This window comes from Triticum urartu, chromosome 2A, assembly GCF_056163025.1.
Source record: "Triticum urartu cultivar PI428250 chromosome 2A, HENAU_Tu73, whole genome shotgun sequence".
Taxonomy (NCBI): Eukaryota; Viridiplantae; Streptophyta; class Magnoliopsida; order Poales; family Poaceae; genus Triticum; species Triticum urartu.
The window spans coordinates 204,524,313-204,547,376 of record NC_141874.1 but is presented as its reverse complement, the minus strand read 5'-3'; the positions used below and the strand labels follow the sequence as shown (position 1 = coordinate 204,547,376).

The 23,064-nt window shown below is 42.8% G+C and overlaps 1 protein-coding gene across 1 annotated transcript; it reads right to left on the bottom strand.

The window, feature by feature from the left end:
- Positions 1-383: 383 nt before the first annotated feature.
- On the bottom strand, positions 384-21,530 carry LOC147984554 (uncharacterized). The gene is made up of 3 exons (XM_087541153.1): positions 21,378-21,530; positions 1,138-1,784; positions 384-402 (listed from the first exon to the last, which is right to left on the bottom strand). Exons 1-3 carry the CDS (start codon positions 21,528-21,530, stop codon positions 384-386), a joined length of 819 nt encoding a protein of 272 aa, XP_087397279.1.
- Positions 21,531-23,064: the final 1,534 nt, after the last annotated feature.

Sequence of the window (23,064 nt, the reverse complement as noted above, 5' to 3'; positions counted from 1 at the left end):
TCCAACAATCTGAATAATGATACGGCTATATGATAACGCACGTTCCATTTCAGTTGCCTATGAACGCAGTTGACAGGGGTACTAAGTTAGCACTGACTGAATGCAACAACCTCCGCCATATTTACCACGAGGGGATTTATCAGGTTATTCTTTTAGCACTCCATATTTGCACTAATAATTTGATAGGTAGTGTATCTCCTACATGTCATAATCGAATGTTGAAATCCGAAAATAGTTCCACAACTTCGCATTTTTAAAACTGAATTTGCATTTTTTTTAAATATCAAACTCAAAACTTTCAATTCAACTTCTAATAATTAATACATTAAAATTTAATTTTTTACTTCTTTATTAGTATTTATATAATTTCGATTATTGCCCAATTAGACTTCCAATTCCCACCTGATAAGTCAAGAGCAATTGACTAATAAGGGGAACCAACCAATCAAATTCAATTGCATCCGGCAGGAATCGAATATACTTTTTGACCCAGTTTACCTTTCTAGGTTGGTGGGCTTTTACCCCCATACAAATTCTGGTTTGAAACAGCTTGGTTGTTGAAAGAGAATTGAACCAAAAGGACTTAGATCAACTCCAAGGCGCCGATCCAAACGGGCGTCGATTTTGTCTATTTGGGTCGGCCGCCCACTCGGCGTCCGCCCTGTTTATGATTTGGGGCACCGACCCATATTTGCCGGCGTGGCCGGCTGGCCACCGTTTTTCAACAAATATTCACACATTTTGCATAGTTTTACAAGCAAACAAAAATAGTATAGTTTCGCAACCAAACAAATTTAGCATAGTTTTACAAGCCGAATAAGAATTAAACTGTCTCAAATACATTTAAAAAAAAGATACATCTATTGGTTGCCAACATGAGCCTATATATGCTCAACCAAATCATTTTGCAGCTGCATGTGAGTTTCTCAATCACGCATTTCATGATGAAATTGGATGAACTGTGCAAACGTTGCCGCTCCTACTCCATGCTTAGGCACAACATTCTCACCCTGAAACTGAAACCCTCGATCATAAATACGTTCCGGACACTCATCCTCTATGCTTATATTGTGCATGATCACACAAGCAGTCATCACCTTCCATAACTTCTTGGTGCTCCAAGTTCTAGCAGGATACCGAACGATGCCCCATCGAGATTGCAGAACACCAAAGGCACGCTCGACATCCTTCCTAGCACTCTCTTGCTCTTGGGCAAATATTTTCCTCTTCTCTCCGACAGGGTTGGGGATTGTCTTCACAGTAGTGGTCCACTGAGGATAGATACCGTCACCTAGGTAGTATCCTTTGTCGTAGTGGTCGCCGTTGATGTTAACATTCACCGGCGGGCTGTTGCCTTCGGCAAGCCTTGCAAACACCGACGAGCGTTGAAGCACGTTGATATCATTGTGTGATCCGGCCATGCCGAAGAATGAGTGCCAGATCCAGATATCTTGTGAGGCCATGGCCTCAAGTATGACAGTGCAAACCCTGACATGGCCCTTATACTTCCCTTGCCAAGCAGAAGGGCGGATCTTCCACTCCCAGTGCATGCATTCTATACTGCCAAGTATCCCTGGGAAGCCCTTGCTAGCATTCATCGCCAACAAGCGGGTTGTATCTTGAGCAGTCGGCTCTCTCAAGTACTCAGGGCCAAACACATCAATCACAGCCTTGCAGAACCTGTACATGGACTCTAGGCATGTAGACTCGCTCATACGGACGTACTCATCAATGAGATCATCAGGCACTCCGTATGCAAGCATCTGGATGGCCGCAATGCATTTCTGATAAGATGAGAAGCCAATCTTTCCAAGCACATCCTCTTTGCACTCGAAATAATTGTCTTATCCGACCACCCTCTCTTTAACACGGTTGAAAAGATGCCTAGCCATACAAAAATGCCACCAGAATTTCTGATGTTTGAACAGCGAGTTGGTTGTGCCAAAGTAGTCCTTCCAAAGAAGGAAATGATCTCTCTCTCTCGGTTACGATTCAACGCCGGAATGTGCTTCGGGATCGAGCCCCGGAACAACGGCGCTGCCTATTAAGGTGGTCATGGACCAACACAGCAGCCACCATCCCCTCATCATCGGATGAAGAATCATTGGAGTCACACAGGAAATTGTGGAAGAAGAACTCCTCAACGGAGTCCATTTTGTACCTTGAGGCAAACTGTCGAACAACTTGCGGGCGTCCATGAAGAAGCTGGCCGACGAAGAGATGTGCGTCTTCCCTGGACCAGGTGGCTGGCCTGGCGGCGTCGGACGAAGGAGCTAGCCGGGGCAGGGAGGCGACTTCTTGCTTCCAGCGACGTTGGAGTGGGGTGTGGGAAGCTGCTGTGGCCCGGGGGCGAGGCGGTGGTGGCAACAACGTGGGAGGTGGCGGCGTTGGGGGGGGGGGTGTCGGCACGGGCTGCTGGCAGAGGCACCGGAAATGGGCGACGATGAAGACGGGTCAGGGCGGGCGAGGGCTTGCTGTAGATAGGGGTGGAAGAGGATGGCTAATGTGCCACCGACTAGTGGGCCAGGGAGAGGAGTAGGCGCGCATCATGTCCGCTCCGATGCAAATCAGGTTTAAAATTGGGCCGGGAATGGGTCGGCAGGCGAACAAAAGTGAACGCGCGTCTGTGCCGACCCAAACGGATGTGCACGGATGAAATGGTCGGCGCGTTGGAGTTACTCTTACTATTTGAATAGGAAGATTTGATCCAAATATAAAATGTTCATGATCCGTTGACGAAAAGCAAGAGGGCGATCCCTTGCTCTAAGCAATTCCCATTATGGAATTTCTTTATTTTTGGCAAAAGCGATGGGTGACAACGTGCAAGACTACATAGGTTTGCCTTTGATGAGTCTTTCTTACATTCAAATTTGAAATGTAAACACTTAATTTATGGACCCAAATATTCAGCAAACGTCAGACTTTTAGGCATTACAAATTAAACGTTTTTATGACAAATTATATTGGTCAAGGATGGCAAGTTTAATTAGCGAGCATAGTGAAGCCGCCTTAGTTCATTTTTCGCCAAAAAATTGTCGTGCTTGCAAAATAAATTTACCATTATTGCGCCAATATAAATTGTCATGAAAACGTCATATTTGATTTGTCATGCCTAAAATCGGACATCTTTTTTTTAGCATTTCTGTAATTTACTACTATTTATATTTATCAAAATCATAACATGATACTTTAAATGTTTTGTTCAATTCAAAAACTAGGAGATCGAAATATATTTTCATGGTTACCAAATTTATGTTTAATAACAGAAAACAAAGTTTTGTCCCATTACTTTGACGACGGGACCCGTGCGGTAAGCCCATGACAAGGATACAGCCCAACAAGCGTGAAAGACCCGAGTCCATACGTAGAGATCACTCGACTAGGCCAGGAAAATAAAGCACATCCTACGGACTTGCACCACGACGTTCACCTGGCTGGACTAGACGTTCCTCGAAACATGCTTTCGTCCTGCTTTATGTATAAAGCAACACAACAAATATGCAGTTGAACGATACATAACGGTGAGAAGGTCCTCTCACAAAGCGGATCTGCAAATACCACATGAAAGAAAGAAGTAGACTAGTACCTCGTCGAGGCCTAACTTAAGACGCCTAAGCCGCACAACAACGCATCAGGAGGATGGTGGCGCAGCCGGAGCCCTGGTACAAGCATGAAACGCACGACCACGTCTTCAGGAAGACAATGGCACCCACATGCGTCAAATCACAAACGGTTTGCAGCACTTGTATGTATGCGAAGGGGCTTCTAAACTGTTTGCGATAGAACATTATCGCACACGGTAATTATTGGGAAACATGTGTGATGGAATTTTGCATGGCAGACGGGTTCCGCAGAAAACACGTACGCGATGGGGCACATATTGCACACAGTTCATATGTTAGCTGTGTGCCTTACATATTGTTACCCAAACGGTTCATTACGACACACCGTTTGGTTTCACTACGTCATTAGAAACGTTTAATCACTAATCCTACACTTGCGAAAGAATTTAGTGTGTTGCATCGCACACGATTACACTTTGCAAGGCCTTTGGATCATGGCTTCATATCCCCGACGGTTTCTGGGTTGTGTGGGAAGGACCCCCTATCGCCCACACTCACTTGGCGACGGTTCCAAATGCCGTCGCGGAAAGGGGTTAAAAATCGTGTGTATAGCACCGACGCGTACCAATGAATAATGGTACTAGTACAGTGTATGCTTCTGGCAATCTGACACCAAATTAACTGTTGCACATCCACCGCCTGAGCGAGGAAGAGCTTGCATTAGTCAAAGTTTCTCCCTGTCCTGTGAGCCACTACGCGCAAGCTTCTCCCATCCTACAAGCTTCTCCTCGTTCGGCAAGTTGATGGGACACAAAAAGTAATGCTAGTCCATACTGCCTCCTTTCCAGTTAATATGACTTAATTTGAAACGAGATAAATACATTGTATGTCACTATATATTTGTAAAAATACGGTCAATGGACTTCATAATACGCTCATTGCGCTCAATATATACATTTTCCGGTGTTTATACGGTCACTAGCTCACCCTGGCTGAGTATGTGTGTGCATGCACGTGTAGGTTGAGCACTTGAGCGTGACTGTGTGTGTTCCTCGTGTGCTCGGACATGCATGCATTAGGGCGTCACACGCGTTTTTGCATCCATGTGTACGTGTGACTATTGCATGCATGCAGGAGGTTGTAGTTTCTCACATTCACATGTTCATAAGTCAATGCTTTGTCAAAACGTTACATGCAAGGTTTAATCATTCGTTGTTCACACATGCATTCCAGATATTAATACATTGGTAAAGACAATTTATTAAGGAAAACGAGTCCATGAATTGAGTATAAAGGGACCAATAAAAGCCAGGACGGATGGAGTACTAGTAGTGAACCGGAAAGAGGGAGTAGGTACTAGTAGTACTACGTAACAACGTGAAGTAAAAAAATTCTCTGTGCGCATCATGTCTATGTGTCATGTAAGAAAATAGAGATAAGTACAAGTGAGACTCGGGAACGGTCATACACGTAGGGGAAGTACATGTAAGGGCCACTCAGGAGCAGTCAAATCATACAGTAAGTTAGTCGGAAGAAGCAACCATCATTTCACTCTTCAATGACACATACGCAATATAAAATGGTTGATATAGAGAGAAAAAGGAAACCGCTCCACTATATATACACTAGCAGGAGCCTAAGCTACAAGCCTGCTTGCTTGGGTTGCTCTCTTCACAAGCATAGAACGACGGTGGGCACACAGCTCGTCACAGATCCGGCCTGATCCCGCCGCTGGGGGAAGGGGACGATGTTCTGCGTAGACGCGGTCAACAGTGGCGAGGGAGAAAACCCACAGTCGGTGCGTCCCGATCGGGGGTCCCCGCGATATGGGCTGATGCCGCCTCCCAACCGCCCTTCTAGCTACAGCCCGACGTCCCAGGTACAACTTCCTTTTGGAGCCGGCTTGCTCCACTGCCACAGCTCCCCACGTAGCTCCATCTCCATGTGGACTTTCTCTACTTCTACTGGCTTCTATTTGTGATGAGTTTATGTCTCATGAACTAGTGCCAGTACTATTATTCTAATCACATTTCTTCAATATCTTTGTCAATAGGGATGCTCAGCTCAATTTTAGTGGAACTGCACAAAAGCATCGTATGATCCAAGGGTGCCAGTCGTCTTTCCTTCGACAGGTTCTACCTAGCCAGGAAATTAGATCCTATTTAGGGTTTGGGGTTTACATCGTAGTGACCCCATCCGTAGTTTTTTTGTACACACTCTCACAACTTTTGTCTTTAGTTGTGAAGTAAATATTGGCTATGATCTGTGAATCATTGAGATACATCAGCATGTGTGTTAGTTTTCCTTTGTATTTGATGGAATGTTGTAACGGGGCAACCTTGGAGTAGGAATGAAAATGAAGTGGAAAGTTTCCGTTTTTCTGAAGAAAAAATGGAGACGGAGATAAACCAACGTTTCGTTTCGTTGGATCGCGCCAGCGAGAAAAACCAACGTTTAAATCACATTTGTCGCGTTCGTGTCTCACCCTCCTCCATGGCTCCACCCCACAAGGTCGCTCGGCATGCCACTCACCGCAAACCGAGTATACCATAACTTTTTTGCCTGCTTGTCGATGGATCGCGCCATGGAGTACTAGCACTACTAGAAGAGATTGACGAGGAGGGGGAGGACAGCTAGCTGTAGCATGGACTCCCAAGAACTTTTTACATGCATGTTGTGGCCGGCTATTGCGTTCTTTGAACGCGGAGCAGTTGCGTGCATCGGGAAGCGGCGCTGGCGACACTCTCTTGGCCGGCATGCCGCTTCAATGTCGGCGCCGGTGAGAGGTCGCATCCGCTCTGGCCAGGCATGAATGCGGCACTGACCGTTTTGGGCGGGAAGCACGCGCGGGTGATGAAGAGAGTTCGGGTTGGTCAGGAGCGGGCGTGGCAGCGATCCGAACTCCCGCAAACAAGAGATGTTGTACGTAAATATTGTTGCGTATATAATTAATAACATAAATAATGTGCTAGTTGGACAAATATAATTGGAGATGAAGATGGAGATGGAATTTTACGTAAACACGGATATGCATGTTGAAGGAAATATGCCCTAGAGGCAATAATAAAGTTGTTATTTATATTTCCTTATATCATGATAAATATTTATTATTCATACTAGAATTGTATTAACCGGAAACTTATTACATGTGTGAATACATAGACAAACAGAGTGTCACTAGTATGCCTATACTTGACTAGCTCGTTAATCAAAGATGGTTAAGTTTCCTAACCATAGACATGAGTTGTCATTTGCTAAACGAGATCACATCATTAGAGAATGATGTGATTGACATGACCCATCCGTTAGCTTAGCACTATGATCGTTTAGCTTATTGCTATTGCTTTCTTCATAACTTATACATGTTCCTATGACTATGAGATTATGTAACTCCCGAATACCGGAGGAACACTTTGTGTGCTATCAAACTTCACAACGTAACTGGGTGATTATAAAGATGCTCTACAGGTGTCTCCGATGGTATTTGTTGAGTTGGCATAGATCGAGATTAGGATTTGTCGCTCTGATTGTCGAAGAGGTATCTCTGGGCCCTCTCAATAATGCACATCACTATAAGCTTTGCAAGCAATGTGACTAATGAGTTAGTTGTGAGATGTTGCATTACGGAACGAGTAAAGAGACTTGCGGTAACGAGATTCAACTAGGTATGATGATACCGACGATCGAATCTCGGGCAAGTAACATACCGATGACAAAGGGAATAACGTATGTTGTTATGCGGTTTGACCGATAAAGATCTTCGTAGAATGTGTAGGAACCAATATGAGCATCCAGGTTCCGCTATTGGTTATTGACCGGAGATGAGTCTCGGTCATGTCTACATAGTTCTCGAACCTGTAGGGTCCGCACGCTTAACGTTCGATGATAATATGTATTGTGAGTTATGTGATTTGATGTACCGAAGGTTGTTCGGAGTCCCAGATGTGATCACGGACATGACGAGGAGTCTCGAAATGGTCGAGACATAAATATTAATATATTGGAAGGTTATGTTTGGACACCGGAAACATTTTGGATAGGTTCGGGCATTTTTCGGAGTACCGGGTGGTTACCGGAACCCTCCCCGAGTGGGGGGGGTGTTAATGGGCCTTCATGGACTTTAGTGGAAGAGAGGAGGAGGCAGCCAAGAGGAGATGCGCGCCCCCCAAACCCAATCTGAATTGGGAGGGGGCCGGCCCCCCTTTCCTTCTCTCCCTCTTCCCTTTCCTTCCCCTCCTAGTTGGACTAGGAAGGGTGGAACCTACTGCTAGTAGGAGTAGGATTCCCCCCTTGGGGCGCACCCCATAAGGCCAGCCGGCCCCCTCATGCATTCCTTTATATACGGGGGAGGAGGACACCCCATAGACACACAAGTTGATCTCTTAACCGTGTGTGGTGCCCCCCTCCATAGATTTCCACCTCGGTCATATTGTCGTAGTGCTTAGACGAAGCCCTGCGTCGGTAACTTCATCATCGCCGTCACCACGCCGTCGTGCTGACGAAAATCTCCCTCGGCCTCAGCTGGATCTAGAGCTCGAGGGACATCACCGAGTTGAATGTGTGTAGATCACGGAGGTGTCGTGCGTTCAGTACTTGATCGGTTGGATCACGAAGACGTTTTTACAACATCAACCACGTTACTTAACGCTTCCGCTTTCGGTCTACGAGGGTACGTAGACTCACTGTTCCTGCTCGTTGCTATGCTTCTCCGAGATAGTTCTTACATGATGGTAGGCAAATTTTTGAATTACTACGTTCCCCAACACATGTCTATGTCTATGTGTGTGTGCGCGACGACTCTCGCGACTACTCGTACGCACCATCGATGTCTCGTTCTCCCTACACACACAAACTTAGTACCACCTCATTTTGTTCCTAGGATAGGAATATCATAGGAGTGGGAAAAACAATATGAAGTGAGACAAATGGAGTACGATGTACAAGAAGAAATGTACACGCACTCACTCTGCCTCCGAGATACCCGCGAGTACACGATGGAGCGCATTTGTACACAAAGAGGCAGCTTAGGTACGTAATAATTTGACCCTTTAATTTGTTCATTTAATAATGGAGGGTCGGGGACCACATGTGAGCGATACAAACTGCAACCTTGAAGCGGGGCGTGTTTTTGATCGAGTTTTCTTTCTTAGTACGTTAAAAAATGTCTGCCAGTTTTCATTTCTTTTTTCCAGGAACGCGCATATTCTATTTAAAACCACTACTATGGAGAGATTTTTGTACTCCATTGTATATATAGCCTCTTGTTTGATAGGGTTTCTCGCGTCTTGCTCTCTCATCCTCTCCATATCTAAACAAGATGAAAGTGTCCACTCTATCTCTCTCCTCACCGGTGGTCACAGATCCGGTTGAATCCCGTCCGCTGCGGGAGCTAAGGAGGTGCAGCATTGACGTTGTCACCATCGGCAATGGAGGAAGCCGATGCACACCGTCCTCTCTGAGCCAGCGCTGACGCGGACGAAGGTCCTCCGCGCCCTTGTTCACTGCCGTCGTGTGGGCAGATTCCGCCCGCCTAAGCGACATCTCGCCCACCTAAGGTATAACTTATTTTGGATTTCATGCTTCATTGTACTGGTCCAGCTCCTGAGGTCGCTGCATGCGGGTTTTCTTCTATGCCACTACTCCCTAGCTCCCCATGTACAATAGCTAGGGTTTGTCGGCTGGTCCAACATCACCTATTTTTTTACTATTATAGAGGAAAGGCCACTCGAAAAGTTGTCCTGGTTTATGCCTCGGTGGAGGTATACATGTTTTTCGACAAAAAGTACATGGTGGTTGTGCAGTCATTGTCCATATGCTCCTATTGCTGCTGCTAATCTAATACTATCACTGGTTAAATGAAGCAATGCCCATGGTAAAGTGACGTCCCTTTTAAGTAATGCTGATGTCAATCCAGAGGCGTCGATAAATGCTTCTGTCCTGCTTTTTTCTCAGGTATCCTAATTTAGTTCCCATCAAGATAATCATGATGCTTTTGTTTGTTGGTATACTTTTCATTAATTCTTATTAAAAATTGAGATGTCGATGTTAATCTTGTACCACTGCCAAAACAAAGTAACAACACTATATCCCTTTTTTATATTTTTTGCAAACAGCGATGCGTATCTCCATACACGGGCATGTCTTCCTCAATTTTAGTGGAACTGCACAAAATTGGATGGCCATTGTTGTTCCGCCTCACTGTCCTCTGCCATGTGGTTCTTCCTTCCTCGAGCTTGATTACCGAGAAGAAACATACCACAGTGAGGATTTGTTGAACTTCATTGGTGCCTCACCCAAACTTGATGCCAAATGGATGATGCATCACTACGATGACCTATTGATGCTCATGGTTGCGTATCATGGTTGCATCGGCTGGTGAAGCTAATCGATTTTCGACAAAAAACAAGCTTTCTTCCATCAGTGCTCTTTGCTTGTTACCCACAAAGATGATATCCTTCATCAGTTCACCTTGGTTGCATTGGATACGAGTCATCTTTCACGTTGGTGCAATTTTATCACACAACTGGCTATGAACCAAATGTTTCCTCGAAGAAGGATTGATATTGGTACTAAGAGCATAAGTTTTGTATTGATTTCTAAGCCTTCTCACAACTTTGTCTTCAGCTCCCCTGTAATTTTATTTTTCCAGCTATTAACTAAATATGTGGTCAGACTTTGATTAAAACAATGAAACAATGGTGTGGACTAAAAACCCGGATGTACATAGTAGCCCTCCGTTTTCATTTACTCTGCATATTAGATTTAACTAAAGTCAAACTTTGTAAAGTTTGACCAAGTTTGGTCGAACACAAGAAACCATAATTATTGAGAGAGGGCAAACTGTACATACTCTTAAACCTTTCCGATAATTGAAATTAAAATTCTTTATTTGTACACACTCTCACACCTTTCCGATAATTTGGCGTGTGTGTGGTTGTTCACTTAACAGAGGGTAGTGTACCTCACGTGAAGGACAGGAAGTGCGTCCAAGACGTGTGGATCATTAGTTGATCGTAAGTAGTTTTCTTCACTGGTACGTTAAATAAAGAGTTTTGTTTCGTACTTACACAATTTAAAACGATTGTTATGGAGAGAAAAAACCACTCCACTATATATTAGTAGTATACACAAGTACTATATAAGTACTATATAAGCTGGAGCCTCAAGGCTTGTTCGCTAGGGTTTGCACTCTCCACACTCTCGCCGCACTACATATATACACGTTGGAGGCTTGGTGTTCCTTTGTTAGGGTTTTCTATATTCACAGTCTCTCACCCTCTTCACCAGATCTAAACAAGACTGCATTGGCCTATGTCTCTCTCTCTCTCCCCCCTCACAACTGGTGAAGGAGCCGTCTGGATCCCGTCGCACCGGGAAGGGGAGGAGGTGTAGCGTCCACTCTGTCGCCTTCGGCGAGGGAGGCAATCCACTTCCGGCTGCGTTGTTCTCGTTCACCCAGCGTCTGTGCGGTAGGGCCACTGACCCCTTCTTCCTCGCTGTCGTATGTAGTGTGGGCAGATCCGGCCTCCCGCCGCACACCTAGCCACGTCCTGACGACCCTAAGGTACAACTTTCTTTGAAACCGTCATTGCTCTAGATGCATGAAGATCTTTTTCGATTCTATAGTCGAATCTAGGTCTTGGTTTAAAGAGGAAAGAAGGGTGGGGTGGGGTGGAGCATGAATATAGGACGTGGTTCAATGAGGAAAGGAGGGAGGGAAAGTAGTATAGACTGGCTATCCAGCTGCTTTGTTGGTTGAAAATGGAAAAATGGGGTAACCCAGTACACACATATGTAAGGAACCGATCTCTTTGTTGAAAAAGGAAAGAGACTAGGGGGTCGGGTAGTTTGTGTAGGACTAGATTTGCTGCCCTCACATAGGAAAAAGATTCAAAGAGAACAAATATAGGACCAACGCAGATATGCTGCTTGGCAACATACAATGCCATTGTTAAAAGTAAATTACATTTTTAACAAATGTTGTTTTTAAGAGAATGTCTCTGTTAATATGAATAAATGCAACCGTTTTAGAAATGCTACTGTCCTTCTTTGTTTCCCATCAAGATAAGTTAGATGCTTCTTTTTGTTGTCGTATGTTTCATCCTCCTTTATTGGTCAGTAATTGTTTCCATTTTTGCCTCTATTAAAACAGGGATATCTATTCAACTAATTGCTATAGCGAACTTAAATGTCACACCAGCAACTTTGCTTGATTTTAGTGGAACTGCACAAAATGAGTTTGGATTTCCTATTCGTGTTGGTAGATTTGTATGTTATCTTGTCCGCCTCATGAAAGGTCAGTACAGGCCTTCATCCACATGATTGTGCAGTGTGCTTTGAGATGCTGTGCTACTTGTATTGGTACTATTTTAAATAAATGTTGAATTGAAGCTATTGTATTGATGTATTTTCCCATTAAATAGTTAACAAAAATGGGACCAACCCAGACATGATGCTTGTTGCTTTGTTACAACAAACTCTGCATCAACCCCTTTATGAGTAGATGGAAGCACATGGTGTTGTTGCGCCCACTCTCCCCTGGAACTATTTATGCTTTTTGTTAATCTAATGCCACTGGTAAAATTAAGCAATGCCACTCTCATAATTAACTACTGAATCTTAGTTCAAAACTGCAACACTTGTTAGGGATTGGCAGGAGTACCATTTCTCTTAGGGATCGGCCGGAGTACATGTTTAAGAAATGTATTGTTGAGATAATGTCTCTATTATTATATATCAGTTACAGTGTTTTACAAATGGTACTATCCTGCTTTGTAGTTCTTTCTACATGTTTAACCAAGGTATTGTTAAGATAATGTCTATGTTAATATGAATCGGTCGCATTGTTTTAGGAATGATACTTTTCTGCTTTGTCGTTCTTTATACATGTTGAAACAAGGCATTGTTAAGATAATGTCTCAGTTAATATGAATGAATCACACTGATTGAGAATTGCTACTCTCCTGCTTTGTTTCCCATTAAGATAAGGTAGATGTTTTCTCTTCTAGGAGTATAAGTCATCAACCATTATTTCTCAGTAATTGTTTCCCTTATACCTATTGTTGCATACAGGGATATCAAAACTTTTGCTTGGTTTTATTTCAACTTTGATTTTAGTTGAACTGCACAAAAGGAGCCAATGTGTTTAAGGCAAACAGTTGCATTATTGGGCCCAGTTGGTCTTTTCACTTTGCTGAAAGAAGCAGTCACTATTTGCGCTACATTACACAAGGAATAATCAAGAAGCTTTACAGAGTATTAGTAGACGCTGGTGACATGACTAGTCTACAGAGAGCATGGTCAACTCAACAACACGTGGAGTGCAAAATTCATTCCACAAGGAAAGGTATGACCAAGTCAGTTGCCGACGCAGCTATAACAAACGAGGTCAGTATCGGCCTTCATCCACATGATTGTGCTTTGTTGTGTTGTGCTACTTATATTGTTGTATTGTTTTGAATAAATGTTTAATTCAAGCTATTGAATTACTATCTTTTCCTATTAAGATAATGAAGATGATTATAGTTGTAAGCGTATGTTTAATCAACTAGTACCGCTACTATATTCACCATGTTTTTTCTGTTATGCAGACAGGGATGCTCAGCTTGATTTTAGTGGAACTGCATAAAATGTTCAGATGGTTCGTGTCCTCCATAATACTTCATCATGCACAATACATCGAATGGTTCTCTAATCATTCGTCATCACCTTGAGCCACTGGACTATCTACTTGAATGGAGTTGCCAATGTCTTTAATGCTTTGCAACATATAAATACGAAATCCACCATGCTACTCAAGACATTGTTTGATTTTAGTGGAGCTGCACAAAAATATACGCTGGTTAATCCGGCTCCATGTGCCATTTCAATGTGCAAACTGATGACAAACCATGCCCGTCTGAATGGAGCTACCAACGTCTTCAAGGTAGAAGAATTCCCACAAGTTCCAGGAAAGAACTTTGTCCAGCAGAATACTACCTTTAAGAAGGGTAAGAAGAAAGACAGAAAGAGAGATGGCTATTTTACTTGTGGTTCAGAGGAACACTAGGCAAACAAGTGCCCAAACAAGTACAAGAAGCCAGGACAGGACTCCAAGTCTGTCAATGTCACTCTAAGCAACAATGATGGGGCATCTGGGTATGGTAATCTGTTTACCGTACTTTCAGTTTGTCAGTCCACCGATTGGTGGGTTGACACTGGGGCCAATATTCATGTGTGTCCTACAAACCTCTGCACTTGGAGGCCCAATAACGTCTACAAGAAGAAGGTTGTGTAGTAGACATCAAGCTCTTCTCTGGCGCCGTTGTCGGGGAGGTTAGCACTTGAAGGTATATCTTTAGATCTTGCAATCGAATCTTTTTGTTTCTTGTTTTATCACTAGTTTAGTCTATAAAAGAAAACTACAAAAAAATGGAATTGAGGTTGCCTCATATGCTTCATCTTTTTAATATCTTTCGTGAAAATGATGGAAAGGAAAATTGTGCTCAAGTGTTACAAGAAGAATGCATTAAAATGTTTGGCACTAAATATTTGAATGATGAGCATGATTGCAATGTTGTTAGTACGAACTCTTTGAATATCCATAGTACTAATGATGATTGCACTAGTCATGGTGAAAATGTCTCTTATAAGCATGTCAATTTTTGTGGAGTGCATAGGGTTTGCAAGTACACACCAAATAGGGAAGATAGATTTTGCAAGAGGCATACGTATTTAGAAACTAAATGGTTGCAAGAAAGGCTAGATGTTTGTGCTGAAATTTTAAATTTTCTTAGCCATCCTTGTGAACTTTGCAATGACGTGGTCATTTAAATATCCAATGCAAATTGTTTTATGATCGAATCGTGTCCAAAAATTGTGATGACTTGATTTCCCTTGCACATCATAATGAACTTAGTTTGCTTCTGGGTTATGAAGAAATGAAACGTATAACTAAGGATCTTCCAGAATTTGTCCTTGATAAAGTTCTTGATTTTGATCTAGAGGAAATTTATATGTATTATGCGGTGAATTGCATTGAAAATCCTTATATTTCCAATTACATAAAGACAAGAAAACAAATAGAAGATCAAGAGAATGCTAATGAAAGGGAAGAGACTTCCCAATATCCTCCTATTATTTCTTATGATGAATCAGGTAACGAGGAGGAGCCTTCTATTCAACCAATATCATTAATAAGGAGCTCCAAAAGGAGGATTAAACCCACACATAATGTGAAAAAAAGACGGACAAGCAAAGGTAAAAAGGTATCCCTCCCAAATGATGTTGCTCCTATTACTCATTGTGATGATGATAATTGCTATACTATTGGTGCTATCCATACTATTAATGACGAGAGTGATTATGCTTATGATATGCAAAGGCCCAAGCTTGGGGATGCTATGTTTGATGAGAATGACATGTTTGAGAATTTATTTGCTGCAATTAATGTTTGTTCCAAGCTTGGGCATGCTATGTTTAATGAAAATGACATTTTTAGTCTCCCAAGTTTTGATGAGCAAATTTATTATGATGATAGCATGCCTCCTATTTATGATGATTATATTAATGGAAGTGGGTTTGGAAGAGTGACAACTTTAGGAAGTAATGATCCCACTATTTTGGAGAGTGTTGAATCTTATTATGATAATTACGAAAGTGGATTTGGAGAGGTCATGACTTTATTTAGTAATGATTCCACTATCTTGGAAGAGGTTTCAATTGATTATGATGAGAACAAAGTTGCTACTTATGATGATTATTGTGATGATACTTATGTTATAAAAAGTAGTGATGATTATATTTACAAAACTGGTCATGATTATGATTACCCTTTTTCTGAACATTACTCTTTTAATGTGGAAACAATTTATAGTATTCGAGTTTCTTATGATACTCCCACTATTTCGGATGAGAAGAATTTTGCTTATGTGGAAAGTAATAAAAATTCTATGCTTGTGGATCATGAAAAGAATGCTTTGTGTGATGGTTATATTGTTGAATTCATTCATGATTCTACTGAAAATTATTATGAGGGAGGAACATATGGTTGTAGGAATTGCAATAGTATCAAATTTTCTCTCTATGTGTTGAAAATCTTGAAGCTACGCTTGTTTTGCTTTCCTATGCTAGTTGATTCTTGTTCCCATAAATTGTTTGCTCACAAAATCCCTATGCATAGGAAGTGGCTTAGACTTAATTGTGCTAGTCATATTCTTCATGATGCCCACTTTATGTTTCAAATCTTATCTTTTATGTGAGCATCATTGAAATCATCATGCCTAGCTAGGGGCGTTAAACGATAGCGCTTGTTGAGAGGCAACCCAATTTTATTTTTGTTCTATAATTTTTGTTCCTGTTTAGTAATGAATAATTTATCTAGCCTCTGTTATGATTACGTTTTTTATGTTTTAATTAATGTTTGTGCCAAGTAAAGCCTTTAGGATCTTCTTGGGTGATTGTTGTTTGATCTTGCTGATAAAAACAGAAAGTATGCGTTCACGAAAATAATTTTCATTTCGTACCAGAGAGCGATAAAATACCAATTCCAACTGCAGTAGATCAATATACAAATTATTTAGGTCTTCCTAAGTTTTCAGAATTTTTGGAGCTACAGAAGTATTTGAAACCTCCAGATTACTACAGACTGTTCTGTTTTTGACAGATTCTTTTTTCATTGTGTTGTTTGCTTATTTTGATGAATCTATGAGTAGTATCGGAGGGTATGAACCATAGAGAAGTTGGAATACAGTAGATATACACCAATATGAATTTAGAATGAGTTCACAACAGTACCTAAGTGGTGATTTATTTTCTTATACTAACAGAGCTTACGAGTTTTCTGTTAAGTTTTGTGTTGTGAAGTTTTCAAGTTTTGGGTAAATATTCGATGGACTATGGAATAAGGAGTGGAAAGAGCCTGGGGATGCCCAAGGCACCCCAAGGTAATATTCAAGGACAACCAAGAGCCTAAGCTTGGGTATGCCCCGGATGGCATCCCCTCTTTCGTCTTCATTCATCGGTAACTTGGAGCTATATTTTTATTCACCACATGATATGTGTTTTGCTTGGAGCGTCATTTTATTTTATTTTGTTTTGCTTGCTGTTTGAATACTATACCAAGATCTGAAATTCTTAAATATTAGAGAGTCTTCACATAGTTGCATAATTATTCGACTACTCATTGATCTTCACTTATATATTTCGGAGTAGTTTGTCATTTGCTCTAGTGCTTCACTTATATCCTTTTAGAGCACGGCGGTGGTTTTATTTTATAGAAATTATTGATCTCTCATGCTTCACTTATATTATTTTGAGAGTCTTTTAGAACAGCATGGTAATTTGCTTTGGTTATGAAATTAGTCCTAATATGATAGGCATCCAAGAGGGATATAATAAAAACGTTCATACAAAGTGCATTGAATACTATGAGAAGTTTGATTTCTTATGATTGTTTTGAGATATGAAGATGATGATATTAGAGTCATGCTAGTTGAGTAGTTGTGAATTTGAGAGATACTTGAGTTAAAGTTTGTGATTCCCGTAGCATGCACGTATGGTGAACCGTTATGTGATGAAGTCGGAGCATGATTTAATTTTTTGATTGCCTTCCTTATGAGTGGCGGTCGGGGACGAGCGACGGTCTTTTCCTACCAATCTATCTGCCTAGGAGCATGCGCGTAGTACTTTGTTTAGATAACTAATATATTTTTGCAATAAGTATGTGAGTTCTTTACGACTAATGCTGAGTCCATGGATTATACGCGCTCTCACGCTTCCACCATTGCTAGCCTCTCTAGTACCACGCAACTTTCGCCGGTACCATAAACCCACCATTTACCTTCCTCAAAGCAGCCACCATACCTACCTTTTATGGCATTTCCATAGCCATTCCGAGATATATAGCCATGCAACTTTCCACCGTCCCGTTCATTATGCCACGCTCCATCATTGTCATATTGCTTCGCATGATCATGTAGTTGACATTGTATTTGTGGCAAACGCCACCGTTCATAATTTTTCATACATGTCACTCTTGATTCATTGCACATCCCGGTACACTGCCGGAGGCATTCACATGGAGTCATATTGTGTTTTAAGTATCGAGTTGTAATTCTTGAGTTGTAAGTAAATAAAAGTGTGATGATCATCATTATTAGAGCATTGTCCCATGTGAGGAAAGGACGATGGAGACTATGATTCCCCCACAAGTCGGGATGAGACTCCGAACGAAAAAAGAGAAAAAAGAGGCCACAAAAAAGAGAGAAAATGCCCAAATAAAAATGAGAGAAAAAGAGAGAAGGGGCAATGCTACTACCCTTTTTTCACACTTGTGCTTCAAAGTAGCACCATGATCTTCATGTTAGAGAGTCTCCTATTTTTTCACTTTCATATACTAGTGGGAATTTTTCATTATACAACTTGGCTTGTATATTCCAATGATGGGCTTCCTCAAAATGCCCTAGGTCTTCGTGAGCAAGCGAGTTGGATGCACACCCACTTAGTTTCTTTTTGAGCTTTCATACACTTATAGCTCTAGTGCATATGTTGCATGGAAATCCCTACTCATTCACATTGATATCTATTGATGGGCATCTCCATAGCCCGTTGATATGCCTAGTTGATGTGAGACTATCTTCTCCTTTTTGTCTTCTCCACAACCACCATTCTATTTCACCTATAGTGCTATGTCTATAGCTCACGCTCATGTATTGCGTGAAGATTAAAAAAGTTTGAGAACATCAAAAGTATGAAACAATTGCTTGGCTTGTCATCGGGGTTGTGCATGATTTAAATATTTTGTGTGATGAAGATAGAGCATAGCCAGACTATATGTTTTTGTAGGAATAGCTTTCTTTGGCCATGTTATTTTGACAAGGCATAATTTCTTGGTTAGTATGCTTGAAGTATTATTGTTTTTATGTCAATATTAAAATTTTGTCTTGAATCTTATGGATCTGAATATTCATGCCACAATAAAGAGAATTACATTGAAAATTATGTTAGGTAGCATTCCACATCAAAAATTCTAATTTTATCATTTACCTACTCGAGGACGAGCAGGAATTAAGCTTGGGGATGCTTGATACATCTCCAACGTATCTATAATTTTGATTGTTCCATGCTATTATATTATCCATCTAGGATGTTTTATATGCATTTATATGCTATTTTATATGATTTTTGAGACTAACCTATTAACCTAGAGCCCAGTGCCAGTGTTTGTTTTTTCCTTGTTTTTGAGTATCGTGGAAAAGGAATATCAAACGGAGTCCAATTGACGTGCCAATTTTTGATGATTTTTTATGGACCAAAAGAAGCCCCTGGAGTAAAAGAGTTGGGTCAGAAGAGTCCCGGGCCGTCCACAAGGCTGGGGGGCGCGCCCCCCTATTTCGTGGATGACTCGGAGATCCCCCTGACTTGTTCCCGATGCCAAAAATTCCTATAAATACAGAAACCTCCAGAAAATAACCTAGATCGGGAGTTCCGCCACCGCAAGCCTCCGTAGCCAACGAAAACCAATATAGACCCGTTCTGGCACCCTGTCGGAGGGGAGAATCCCTCTCCGGTGGCCATCTTCATCATCTCGGCGCTCTCCATGACGAGGAGGGAGTAGTTCACCCTCGGGGCTGAGGGTATGTACCAGTAGCTATGTGTTTGATCTCTCTCTCTCTCTCTCTCTCTCTCGTGTTCTTGATTTGGCACGATCTTGATGTATCGTGAGCTTTGCTATTATAGTTGGACCTTATGATGTTTCTCCCCCTCTACTCTCTTGTAATGGATTGAGTTTTCCCTTTGAAGTTATCTTATCGGATTGAGTCTTTAAGGATTTGAGAACACTTGATGTATGTCTTGCATGTGCTTATCTGTGGTGACAATGGGATATTCACGTGATCCACTTGATGTATGTTTTGGTGATCAACTTGCGAGTTCCGTGACCTCATGAACTTATGCATAGGGGTTGGCACATGTTTTCGTCTTGACTCTCCGGTAGAAACTTTGGGGCACTCTTTGAAGTTCTTTGTGTTGGTTGAATAGATGAATCTGAGATTGTGTGATGCATATCGTATAATCATACCCACGGATACTTGAGATGACACTGGAGTATCTAGGTGACATTAGGGTTTTGATTGATTTGTGTCTTAAGGTGTTATTCTAGTACGAACTCTAGGATAGATTGAACGGAAAGAATAGCTTCGTGTTATTTTACTACGGGCTCTTGAATAGATCAATCAGAAATGTAGGATCGAAAGTATGTCTAGAGGGGGGTGATTAGACTACTTGACCAAATAAAAATCTAGCCTTTTCCCAATTTTAATTCTTGGCAGATTTTAGCAACTTAGCACAAGTCAAGCAATCAACCTACACATGCAATTCTAAGAGTATAGCAGCAGAAAGTAAAAAAATTGCATATGAAGGTAAAGGGAGGAGTTTGGAGGGAGCAAACGCAATGTAGACACGGAGATTTTTGGCGTGGTTCTGACAGGTGGTGCTATCGTACATCCACGTTGATGGAGACTTCAACCCACGAAGGGTAACGGTTGCGCAAGTCCACGAAGGGTCCACGAAGAAGCAACCTTGTCTATCCCACCATGGCCGTCGCCCACGAAGGACTTGCCTCACTAGGGTAGATCTTCACGAAGTAGGCAATCTCCTTGCCCTTACAAACTTCTTGGTTCAACTCCACAATCTTGACGGAGGCTCCCAAGTGACACCTAACCAATCTAGGAGACACCACTCTCCAAGAGGTAACAAATGGTGTGTTGATGATGAACTCCTTTATCTTTTGCTTCAAATGATAGTCTCCCCAACACTCAACTCTCTCTCATAGGATAGGATTTGGTGGAAAGATGATTTGAGTAGAATGCAACTTGGGGAAGGCTAGAGATCAAGATTTATGTGGTTGGAATGGAATATCTTGACCTCAACACAAGTGTAGGTGGTTCTCTCTCAGAAAATGTATGTTGGAAGTGTAGGCATGGTCTGATGGCTCTCTCCACGAATGAAGAGTGGGTGGAGGGGTACATATAGCCTCCACACAAAATTTAACCGTTACACACAATTTACCAAACTCGGTGGGACCGAATCGTGAAACTCGGTCAGTGTGACGCCCGGATAATCAAGCTACAGTAAACCTCTGCTAATAAGTGCCACGTCACCTCGGTTACTGTTGACAAACTCAAGCTAGTTCAAAAAAATGATTCAAATTAAAATTTAAAATATAGGCAAACAGTAAAATTCTCAGATATCAAAACTAAAATGTTCGGGTCGTGTCAAATAAATCGTAAGTAATTAAGGTGGAAAAACCAAACTTTGATAAAATGTTTAAAGGCTCTAAAACAATTAAAACAGTAGTGAAAACAATTAAACAAATTCCTATTGAATTTATAGAATGCTAAAACTATTTTATTATGGGTTAAGAATTAATCTCATAGTAGTTTGCTGATAAATACAAATTTAGGCACTAGTGGTAATTTTTATAAAACTAAAAATAAAAGAAACTCCAAATAAGAAAGAAAAGAAAATATAAAAACAGAAAACAAACTAACAAAGAACAAAAAAGGGAATAGAAGAACCCCCCCCACTGGGCCACGACCCAGCTAGCCTCTGGACCCACTAGGCCGGTCCAATCGGCCCAGCCGCCGCCTGACCTAACCCTAGACGACCGACCCCCCACTCCCCTCGTTCCCCACTACCCTCGTTCCCCACTCCCCTCGTTCCCCAATCCCCCCACTCGTTCCCCCCGCACACCTCTCTCTCCTTCCTCGATCTGGATCGGGGGGCAACGACCTCGACCCCGATCCCGCGTCGCCTCGCTCGCCCCTCGACACCGACCGCTCCGCCCGACGCCGCCCGCCCCTGACCACGTCGGACCTCCTCCCCGCCGTCGCTGTGGCTCACGGCCTTGACGCGCCGGGCCTCGTCACCGTCGCCTCCCCGCCTTGCCCCCGACACCCGCGGCGCCCCGAGGCCGACGTCACCACCCATCGCCAATCCTCGCCGCCCGGAGCTCGATGGACCTCCGCCTCGCCGTCCTCTCCGGCGTCGCAGTCGTCCCCGTCCTCCTCCCCACGCCGCTGCCCAGTCCCCTACGGCCCCTGTGAGCTTCCCCCTCCCCTTACCTTTTCACCTGTGTCGCCTTCGCCAGCCCCGCCTCACCATGCCGCTGCTCATTGCTCCCCCTGCCTGCTGCCATGGCCGCGTCCTCCTGCCGCCCCGTCACCGCGCATCTTGGCCATCGTCCGCGCCCGGACGCGCCTCGCAACGCGCTCGCCGCGCCCGGTTGCGTGTGTCGCGCGCCCCTCGCACATCCAGGCCTAGCTCCCGGTCGCGCCTCTTCCCCCAGCTCCTTGTTGCGAACTGCGGCTGTTGCTGCTGTGTTGCATCATTGCCGCTGGCAGCTCATCCCGGGCGCCTCCCCTGGCCCGTTGGCTCTAGCCGCCGCACCCCTTTTGCTGCTGCCGCCGCGCGCTCACGAGCCCTCGTCGGCCATGAGCCCACTCACCCCAGCTGCTCCCCGCCGACCTGCTGCTGCCCCGCGGCGCTGCCCGGACCCGGCATCCCCTCGGCTCCATTCGCCCGCCCCTTGTTAAAATGAAAACGTAAAAAAGAATTAAAAAGAATTAAAAATATATAAAATAAAAATAAAAATAAAAACAATTAATTAATTAATTAAAAGATTAATTAACTTAATTAATTGTATTTAATTAACCTAATCATTTAAGTAAACTAATTAACCTTGTTTAATTACTTTGTTAACAAACAGCCAATGACAGTGGGACCCTCCATTCAGTTTGACTAAGTCAATTGACTGGTTGACTGATGACATCATGCTGACCTCATGATGACATCATAATGGCATTTTCTAAATTAAACTAATTCTGTTAATTCTAAAAATGCTTTAAAACTTTAGAAAATCATATAAAATAAACCGTAGCTCAGATGAAAAAACTTTGTACATGAAAGTTGCTCAGAACGACGAGACGATTCTGGATACGCAGCCCGTTCGTCCGCCACGCATCCCTAGCATAGTGAGCACGCAACTTTCCTCATACCGCGTTAGGGCACCCCTAGCACCGCTACTTGTCGTGTCATGCATCGCTATGCATCTGTTTGCTTAATATTTATTGTTTCTCCCCCCTCTTCTCTCGCTAGACAACGAGATCGATGCCGCTGCTACCCAGTACGACTACGGTGTTGATGACCCCTCTCTCTTGCCAGAGCAACCAGGCAAGGCCCCCCTTGATCACCAGATATCGCCTACTCTTCTCTATACTGCTTGCATTAGAGTAGTGTAGCATGTTACTGCTTTCCGTTAATCCTATTCTGATGCATAGCCTGTCCTTGCTACTACTGTTGTTACCTTTACCTGCAATCCTAATGCTTAGTATAGGATGCTAGTGTTCCATCAGTGGCCCTACACTCTTGTCCGTCTGCCATGCTATACTACTGGGCCGTGATCACTTCGGGAGGTGATCACGGGCATATACTATATACTTTACACTGTTACATTGCCTGTGGT

What these genes read in the sequence shown, in the direction of transcription:
- LOC147984554 (XM_087541153.1), bottom strand. Translation starts at nt 21,530, where the DNA reads ATGGGTGGTGACGTCGGCCTCGGGGCGCCGCGGGTGTCGGGGGCAAGG. An exon ending in GGGCGGCGTCGGGCGGAGCG is followed by an intron (nt 1,785 to 21,377) that starts GTCGGTGTCGAG and finishes TCATCTTATCAG; the next exon opens with AAATGCATTGCGGCCATCCA.